Consider the following 8,916-nt stretch of genomic DNA (forward strand, 5'->3'; position numbering starts at 1 on the left):
TTTGCCCTTCTTTTATGCCACTGATACTTTTTAAAAAGAAAAATGTAGCCGGGCAGTGGTAGCACATGCCTTTAATCCCATAATGTAAGGATTTTTAAAAGATGAGGCCAGGCAATGGTGGCGCACACCTTTAATCCCAACCCTCAGGACACAGAGGCAGGCGGATCTCTGTGAGTTCAAAGCCAGCCTGGTCGACAGAATCAAAGGCATTCTTATTGCCTCATCCCTGCCGAGGAGCACACAGGAGGCATGAGAACAGCAGAAATGAGGAAGGCTCAGGGGCTAGAGTGTGGGAAGCAGGAACTTGCATCTAGATGCCATGTAGTTGGTGTTGGCGGCTCTCCAAAATGATCTGGTTTTCTGAGACTTGGTAGGTCTCTGTGTAATCTAATCATTCTTTGAGCTCATGTCCTTGGTGAGAGGGCAGCTGGAATGACAAGAGTTCAAGGGTCACAGAGGTGGAGATTTGGGCGTCACTGGATTATTGATGATGATTAAACCCCTAAAACTGGGTAGGACCACGGAAAAGGTGTGAGATAGCATGGTACGTTCCAGGACAGTCAGCTACAAAGTAAGACCCTGTCTTGGGAAAAAGATGTGTGTGTGTGTGTGTGTGTGTGTTGGTGGTGGTTGTTGGTCCAACAAAGAATGAAGTCTGAACCAGAGAACTCATTATGGGCACCAAGCAGGGAACAGGCAGATCTACAAAGAGGGGATCAAAACCTGGCAGGCAGAAAAAAAAAAAAAAAAAAAAACCTGGCAGGCAGGATAGAGAGCTAGCGCCCCTACAGAGCCCTCCCTTATGTTCCATGCTACCCTAAGCCCAGGGTGAGCTCTCAAAATCAGATGGACTTCATCTCCCATCACACTTCTGTGCCCAGGGACACACAGCCAGGGACTTAAGCAGATGGACATTACTCCTTTCTCTCCTCCCAGCTCCTGTTAAGGAATCAAAAAAGCTGATGCCCAGAACATCCCTACCTACCGTCAAGAGGCTGGCAGCAGCTGCCTCGGCATCTAGCAAAGTCAAGTAAGGAGGAGGAGGGCATTGGGGAGGAGGGGGATGCAGAGGAGAAACCCCTTCCACGCCTATCTCATGTTGCTGATGGAGATGTGTTCCAGGACATCTTCCACACCCAGTGGGGACAGCCAGAAACGCCCCTCCCGAGACGCCGGTAAGGGTTCACTTTCTACAGTGGAAGACAGGGATGGGGGGGATGGGGTGGGGTGTTGCCCAATAGAGATGAGCTTGGGTCTCTGAAGTTCTACTTTCATAGGCTTCAATGGCAGCTTCCTCAATGGGGGGGCACGGCAACCTGGGAGAAAGCGACCCGGAACCCAGGCTTCTCAACAGCATTCTGTGTCCAGTCAGGTGAGAGGTCAGAGACATGGGAGAGGGCATTACTGGAAGGAGATGGTTCCCACAGGTGTGTTTTACAAGGGTAAAAGATCCCAAGGGAAACAAGGAAGCTACTTTAAGGTAATCAGCTTCCACCTAAGACTCCATCCCTACCATCACCGCAGGAGGATGACCAGAGAAGCCCGGGAAAGGCCCCCTCCACCAATAAGACCCCCACTCCAGATAAAACTCGGCTTCCAGATAAGACCCTTGGCCCAGAGAAGAACCCAGCTCCCAACAAAGTCTCCACTCCAGAGAACCGCGTTCCAGAGAAAGCCCTGGATTCTGACAAAATCCCCACTGCAGAGAATACCACTGTGGACACGGCTGTCACTACAGGGAGTGCCCTTTCTGGGGATGAAGCCCCTGCCCTAAAAGCCCCAACTAAGGAAGAAATCTTTGACCCGAAGGCGGCCCTTCCTGTGGACACTGCCCCCGCACTAGTAAAGATCTTGACCCCAGAGCACATGGTTTTTGAAGAGGACCCTTCTAAAGAGAACACTCAGTGCCAGCATTTGCCTCCAGAAGAAACCACACAGGGGTCCCAGTCCCTTGCACCTCCAAATGACATCCAGGTGCCAGGACAGCACTTTGAAGCGTCTAACCGCTCAGAGAGGTCCTGCTGTAAGATGAAACATGGGCACGGGAACAGCTGCCCAGCCCACTCCAAGCCTGAAGATGAGGCTGCCGTGACGGGTCTGCCAGCCAAAGATGAGACAGCTCCGAAAGAACCACTCCCCAAAGAGCTGCCTTCTGAAGGGGTGAGTCCCCAAAAACAGGTGCCTCCAAAAGAGTCAGTCCCCACTCCCCAAGTACCACATACTATCAAACGGATGCCAGACACTGAAGGAGCTTCCACACTTCATCCCGTGGTCCCACTAACCTCTTCCGAAGGCAAGAGTGCCAGCGCCAGCGCAGATGCTATGGATGTAGCATCGTTAAAGGAAGAGGTGCGGTCACTAAAGAGCAAGCTGGAACTTCTGGAGTTGAAACTGGAGTAAGTGGGCGGTGATGCAGATGGGCGGGGCGGGAGACAGGGAAGGGTCCAGTGTCTCACCTGAACCCCCAATCCACAGACAGAAGATGGGTGATGTCTGGGAGAAGCTGAAGACCGCGAATGAGAAAATCGAGTTGCTGGAGGTGGGTGAAATGCAGGCCCAGGAGGGGAAGGGCGGTAGCTGTCTGCTCCGGTCCCTGATGCCCTCTCCCGACTAGGTTCGGACGATGCAGAGGACCAAGAAGTCCTTCAAACAGGCGCAGACACAGACAGAAACACAGCCGGCGGAATAAAGGAGGGCTCAGGCGGAACCTCAGCCCGACCTGGAGGGACGTCCATCCTGTTCGGGCCACCCCGACCCTTGCACACAACTTTGAGAAACTCCAAGGAAGTAAAAACTGAACTCTTAGACCAGCCTGGTCCGTGTGGGGCGGGGCCAGCCAGCACACCACCCTCCGCATTCCTGGCGCGCTCTCTCGGGCACATCTGGCCAACATGTGGCTCCCATTACCATTCTCAAGTCCTGTGCAAGGCTATTTTTATCCACCGGATGGTTGGGGGCGGGGTGGGGGTTGTAGTCTCCTTCAGAGGCCAGCCCTGCGATGGATGCAGGGTGGAGGGGCCCAGACCCTCCTGGATTCAGGAACCCAGCTGTGCGCTAGAGGGGAGGAGCCGGCCTTCTCTGGGCCCGGCTCCTCCCAGTTGGCCTCTGCCCGAAGGGACCTCTGTGTCCACTCACTTGGAATGATACTCGGCCCAGAAGCGAACTTCTGGCTTCGCTCAGGCACTAGGTCTAATAGAATTAACATCCAGGTCTGAGCCCTAGGCATCCCTGGGTGATTGCAGTGACATCCCAGGCAGGTTATAGGGCAGGGGATTAAGTGACATTTGCCCAAGTGTTGGCTAGTAAGGAATGCCTGTAATATCTGTCCCGTGTGCAAGTAAGACAGGCATGTCTTGGCCTGAGTCTTTGGTCTGTAAAGTGAGCACAAGCATGCATTGGATGGACCCCCAGAGGGGGTGTGACCAGCAAAAGCAGTGACACCCGCATCCCTGGGACTCCCCTGCAAAACCGGAGCCTGGGGGACTGCTGAAAGCAGCAGCAACTAAACGAGACTGAGTCGCTGAGACTAGCTTTCATTGGTCGTTGATTATTACCAGGAGGAGAAGGTGGGACCTGGCATTTTTCCCCCACCCACACCTACCCTGTAAAGAGTGCTTAGCAGGCGGCAATTCACGCCCAATAGCACCAGGAGAATTGGAGCAGAGGCAGTTTGAAAGCTCTGGGGCAGCACTGAGTTCAGTCCCATGTCCAGTATTCAGGGACCCATGCTGTGGGTCGTGTGTCAATAATAGTGCATACGGCCCAGTGTGCCTGTGGCCGTGGCTCCGGGCCCGAGCGTACCGGTGCCCAGCAGGTCTGGCTGCCCAGTGCGCCAGATCTCCCGCAGGATTCGCTCACGCTCCTCCAGCCGCTGTGCCCGCTCTAGCTCTTCTGCGGACGTGAAGACATTGACACTAAGGGGCCCGTCGGGCTCAGTGGACAGCTCCTGGCCCTGGAGTGTGTCATCCGGGCCCAGCCTCGTCATGGTGTCTTCATCCTCGTCGTCCTCATCTTCGGGCTCTAGGGTGCTGCTGCGAGGGTCCCGGCGCGGAGCAGGGGTCCGGGGCCGCGAGCGAGGCGCGCAGGAGATGCTGATGACTAGTAGGCACAGGGTCAGCAGCAGGCCGAAGCAGACGCCCAGCACGAAGTAGAGACCGAAGCTCTCGGGGTTAGCTAGGGAGCAGGGAGCGAAGGTCATAGGGGGGCCTGGCAGGCTGGAGTCGGCCCATCTGGGAGAGATCCAGGGCCTAAGTTTGGGGCACAGAAGAGAAGGGCAGCAGGGGACAGGCATCTGGGGATAGGACTGAGCAGCTGGGAGTGGAGGGCTGCCTGCGTTCTGAGACCGGCTCCGTTCTCCCAGGCCTGGCCCTCACCTCGGATGTGTGCATAGGCCGCCAGGCTGTTGCTGAGTAGCTCCATATCCCTCCTTGGGGCATCCATGCTGCTGGGGCGCAGCTCTCCTGTAAGCCTGCGAGGTCAGCCAGGTCAGGTCCTCCAGGGCCCCGGGCGCTCACTCCTGGGGCAGCTCCTCTACCCTGGAGGAGAGCAGTTCCCTCATTTGGTCACAGATCTGGGCTCTGCCAGAGTCCTTGCTTCTCCGCAGACGCCCCTTCATCCCGGGGAGCAGCGGAGAAGCCGCACACGCTCCGCCCCTTCGTGGGGTCCCCAGGCGAGGCCCAGCGCACGGAAGGACGAGGCGGTGCCTCGGGCTCCCCTGCCGCCTCCCTCCTGCACCCCTCCGCCTCACTCACCCGTCAGCGTCCTGCTGTCTGCCCCCGGCAGTTGCCTCTCTCCGGGGGCTGCATACACCGGGCCGGGCCGCCCCGTCCTTCTTACTCGGTTTGCACCGTGGCGCGGCCGGACACCCCGATGGTCCAGCCGGCGGAAAGTTTCCTCTGAGGAAAGAGGAGGGACGGGACGGGACGGGGCGGGGCGGGGCGGGGAGAGGCGGGAGGAAGAGCGCCTGGAGGAAGGGGAGAGGGGGCGGCCCCTGCTCCCCTACAGGAAGCCGCTGGGGAGGCCGCTCACAGGGGCCGCCCCAGCTAGTACTAACAACAACTTCATTAACTAAACATCCCTAAGGCCTGGGCGCCGGAGGTACCCACCCCCCCATAGACATTCCTTCTTGTAAGCCTACCAATCCTAGAATGTGACTATCATTAAATCTCCAATCTGCAAAGGATGTAAACTGAGTCATAAAAATCTTGAAGATCTTTGTCACATGGTCAGGACTTGAACCCACAACTCTCTGACTATAGGGCGCAGGCTCCAAACTACTTCCCTGTGCCTGGCTCCTCCTGTGATGGGGGCGGGTCCAAACCCGATCATCCCTCCAACCCTTTGGTGGACCCAGCGGAGTAAGCCATCACCTCCACGTCCTCATTGGTCCTCCGGGGAGAGAGGACCTCACAGGCCCTCCTCCCAGTGGCCTGGCTGAGTGTGTCCAGCTGCTGTGGTCACCCAAGGTCAACGACTGTAGGACTCGGCGGTGAGCCCTGCCTCTGCAAGCGCAGGGAACGTCCTCGCTGCTTTGCCGGCTGGACCTGCCCAAACTCACACGTGTGCTTCCACCTGGGCTCAAGGCTTGCACAGAAGTGTGCTGGGGGATTTGCAGCTGGGCTCTTCATTCTGACTTGTCGTCTGGCTACACCCCCCCATTCCCCTCCCTATACTGGGGCTGGGGTGAGGGGGAGGCTTTCTTGGCGGGAATCTTGGGAAGGAGGAGGGGAAGAATGGGGAGAGGAAATTGCAGGCATAGCTGTAGGCGCTGCCTGAAGCCTGAGGGCCATTAACCCCCTCCCTGTCCAAGCTGCAGGACCACCCCACACACACTCCCCCAGGCCAGCCTGGGTTCAAGTAGGGGGCAAGAGGAGATGGAGAAAGAAGTGGGCTGACTCACACCTGGGAGTATTTGTGACTGTTTAGTAGGCTTTGTGAGCATGCGGAGGTCTCTTGGTCACAGGTGTACTTACCTATTTGCATATAATGCTGCTTCAGCTTTTCAGTGTGGAATGAGAACAACCCCCCCACACACACACACACCCCACTCCACCCCGTTAGGAGATGCCTGGCTACTCCTAAAAATGGAGATTCAGAATAAAGAGGTTATATAAAGTCTTTAGGAGGCAGGCACTCTTGGGCTGTGAGGTGCTGAGGAGAGGGTGGAATCCATTGGGATGGGAACACCCCAGGAAAGACCTGGGTCCTGAGGAGAGGGCACCCATGCCAAGATCTGGGGGAGAGTGTGTCTAGGTAGGCATAAGGAATAAGAACAGGAGTGGAGTTCCAGGCCACGTTGCAGCTCCCAAGGTGCTCAGATGTCGTTGTAAGTGAATGGATAAGCCCTGGGGTCTTCAGTAAGGGAGTGTCATCACCCACTCCACACTTTGGAAACAGACTCCTGAAGTGGCTTGAAGACAGGCTTGGCCACAGCAGGACAAGGCCTGAGACAGAGCAGGGAGCAAGCTGGCATGTATTCAGGGGAGCAGTGGTCTGGGCTTAACCCAGATTAACTGGAGGGGTGTGGGGAGGCAGGTGGTGTCCTGAAGGAAGTTCCTGTGTGGGGGTGGTTTGGAGGGAAGAGGAATTTAGCCTTGATCTTGGGCTGTGCAAGCGAGGAAAGTCTTGGGAGCAGCAATGTTTTTTTGGTTTGTTTGTTCATTTTATTTTTTCTCTGGGGGCGGGCAGGACTGAGAGTCAGGTTTTGGATATCAGATTAGATACCTGGGTGTGGGTGTTAGAGAGGCAGATATAGCCCCAGCCCCCAAATACCATTTCCAGCAAGAAGAGACCAGATGGGTTTGTTTAGCATCCTGAGAATAGGTGGGTCACCCAGTTCAAGAGAACAAGGAGGAGGGAGTCTAAAGCCTGAGCCCTGAACACTAACACTGAGGGATCTTCGGGAGGAGGAGTCCTCACCAGCAAACCAGCAAGGCTGTGACCCTTTGGGTTATATAGGGTTGAGAGGTAGTTAGCACCAGAATCAATACCAGCCTGGGGCAACATGTCAGTGCCATCAGTGATGCCCGTGGAGGACCACGGCGCATCCTTGCTTCTCCAAGGTGTGTGTGATTGGCTAGTTGGACACATACAGAAGAAAAGTGTTGGGAATGTGTTTGCAGCACACAACACCTGTCTGCCTTCTCTGCACCACCATACAGTTGGCGAGCTTCGGGCAAGGGGCTGGAGGTTGAAACAGAGACACGGACCTCTAGTCCCTGGTAAGAAGCCCTCTATTCAATAGCACCATGGAGGCTTATATACCCAACCCAAGTGGGCCAACAGGTGAAAACCTTACCCTCTGATCCTCAAGGCCAAGGCAACACGTGCTCGTGAAGCAGAGCTGGTAAACAACTTTGACACAGCTTTCAGTAACTCAAATCAGAAGGAAAGTAAAGATCTCTAGCAGGGAAGAGCAACTGGAGGCCATGAGGAACATGGTCTGCTGACTTCATAAATGTTAGCGTGTGCTGCAGCTCTAGCTTGTCCACCTCTGTGTATGGAGGAGTCTGTTCTCTGTGGGGTCGGTATGAACGTGGTGTGAAGTTTGAGATAGCTCTCTGTGAAACTGCACGACGGTCTGCACTACCTACCCTGCCTAGCAGATCTGTCTCTGTCTGGAGGCAAACGCGACTCAGCCTTGGGGAAATGGAGGCCATGCTGAAACAAAGGGAGTGTTGAGGCGGATGCTGGACCCGGCAGAGGGACGGACACTACTGGAATGCTACCTTCTACAGCCAGCTCCTTGTGGTTAAGCATGGGAAGTGACGCCATGGCCCCATGACTCTGAGAAGTAGAGAGCTATTAAAAGTTCTGGAGAAGAGCCGGGCGGTGGTGGCGCACACCTTTAATCCCAGCACTCAGGAGGCAGAGGCAGGCGGATCTCTGTGAGTTTGAGTCCAGCCTGGTCTACAAGAGCTAGTTCCAGGACAGGCTCCAAAGCTACACAGAAACCCTGTCTCAAAAAAGTTATGGAGAAGGTAGGTAAAGCCTTTGGCTGTCTACAGTGGCCAGCTGCCTGCTTCTGCCAGCCACAGTGCTCTCTCTGGTCGCTTGTTTCTCCCCTATGGCTGGAATCTCTGTCTGCCCATCCACCCGCAGATTCTGCCTAGTGGGCCAGGCCTCTCTTCTCTCCTGACACTTGTCCTCTGGCTGGCCCATCTGCCCTCCCATCTGCTTGGGACAGGAATTTGTCATCTTGGAAAGGTTCAGAGAGGAAACAGGAAAGGCAGGTCTTGGCAGGTTAGAGAGCTGAAGGGTCTAGACTGGAAGAGGCCTCAGTGCTCTAGCTTATCCAGCCAAGAGCCTGTCCCTGCCCACGTCAGCCCGTGGCTGGCCTGGCGGCTGTGCTCCACACTCAGGCTCCCCCCACTCTGTCTCAAAGAACCAGAAAAGTCCTCCATCAGACTGCGATGTTTCTTGGTGGTTCATGTGCTTGTTTGAACTAAGAACCTGTGGTTTCTGGTCAGCGTGGGCTGAAGAATCAGTCATGTTTAACAAGAGACCAGAACCAATTCAGTGAAACCTTTGCTTTGACTGGACGCTGGTCTGGCCCAGCTGAGAAAGCAGCTGTGATTAGGAAGAAACCAGCATCCATCATTGAGGTGAAATCTTCAGGGAAGGGAAGTTTCCTTGGGGTCAGCACATCTGAACTGTGGTTCAGAGGAGCCCAAGGCTGCTGAGCTTAAAGTCTCCCGGATGGTACCGGGTTTTTTTTTTTCTTTCTTCCTTCCTTCCTTTTTTTCCTTTCTTTCTTTTTTTCCTTCCTTCCTTCCTTCCTTCCTTTCTTTCTTTCTTTCTTTCTTTCTTTCTTTCTTTCTTTCCTTCCTCCCTTCCCTCCCTCCCATCCCCTTTCTTCCTCTCCTCCCTCCTTCCCTCCCTCCCTCCCTCCCTCTTTCCTTTCTTTTTTTGGGGGGG

General features: G+C 55.3%; 2 protein-coding genes across 3 annotated transcripts in view; one reads left to right on the top strand and one right to left on the bottom strand.

The window, feature by feature from the left end:
- Nucleotides 1–3,365, top strand: part of Sh3d21 (SH3 domain containing 21) — a 13,873-nt gene extending 10,508 nt beyond the window's left edge. For both annotated transcript variants that reach the window (XM_026781754.1, XM_026781755.1), the window contains 6 exons: nt 937–1,030; nt 1,123–1,175; nt 1,278–1,372; nt 1,525–2,396; nt 2,476–2,539; nt 2,615–3,365. In XM_026781754.1, the coding sequence (XP_026637555.1) occupies nt 937–1,030; nt 1,123–1,175; nt 1,278–1,372; nt 1,525–2,396; nt 2,476–2,539; nt 2,615–2,689 (1,253 nt within the window). In that variant the 3' untranslated portion in view covers nt 2,690–3,365. The remainder of the gene's footprint in view (nt 1–936; nt 1,031–1,122; nt 1,176–1,277; nt 1,373–1,524; nt 2,397–2,475; nt 2,540–2,614) is intronic.
- Nucleotides 3,366–3,481: 116 nt separating this feature from the next.
- On the bottom strand, nt 3,482–4,888 carry Eva1b (eva-1 homolog B). The gene is made up of 3 exons (XM_005353251.2): nt 4,752–4,888; nt 4,374–4,535; nt 3,482–4,173 (listed from the first exon to the last, which is right to left on the bottom strand). Exons 2-3 carry the CDS (start codon nt 4,438–4,440, stop codon nt 3,743–3,745), a joined length of 498 nt encoding a protein of 165 aa, XP_005353308.1. The 5' UTR covers nt 4,441–4,535; nt 4,752–4,888; the 3' UTR covers nt 3,482–3,742.
- Nucleotides 4,889–8,916: the final 4,028 nt, after the last annotated feature.

Source organism: Microtus ochrogaster, chromosome 10 (genome assembly GCF_000317375.1).
Source record: "Microtus ochrogaster isolate Prairie Vole_2 chromosome 10, MicOch1.0, whole genome shotgun sequence".
Classification (NCBI taxonomy): Eukaryota; Metazoa; Chordata; class Mammalia; order Rodentia; family Cricetidae; genus Microtus; species Microtus ochrogaster.

Excerpts from the sequence above, each read along its gene's own strand:
- Eva1b (XM_005353251.2), bottom strand. The coding sequence starts at position 4,440 with ATGGATGCCCCAAGGAGGGATATGGAGCTACTCAGCAACAGCCTGGCG. Across the intron at positions 4,174-4,373 it reads GGCCTATGCACACATCCGAG|CTAACCCCGAGAGCTTCGGT; the intron begins GTGAGGGCCAGG and ends CCTGCTCCCTAG.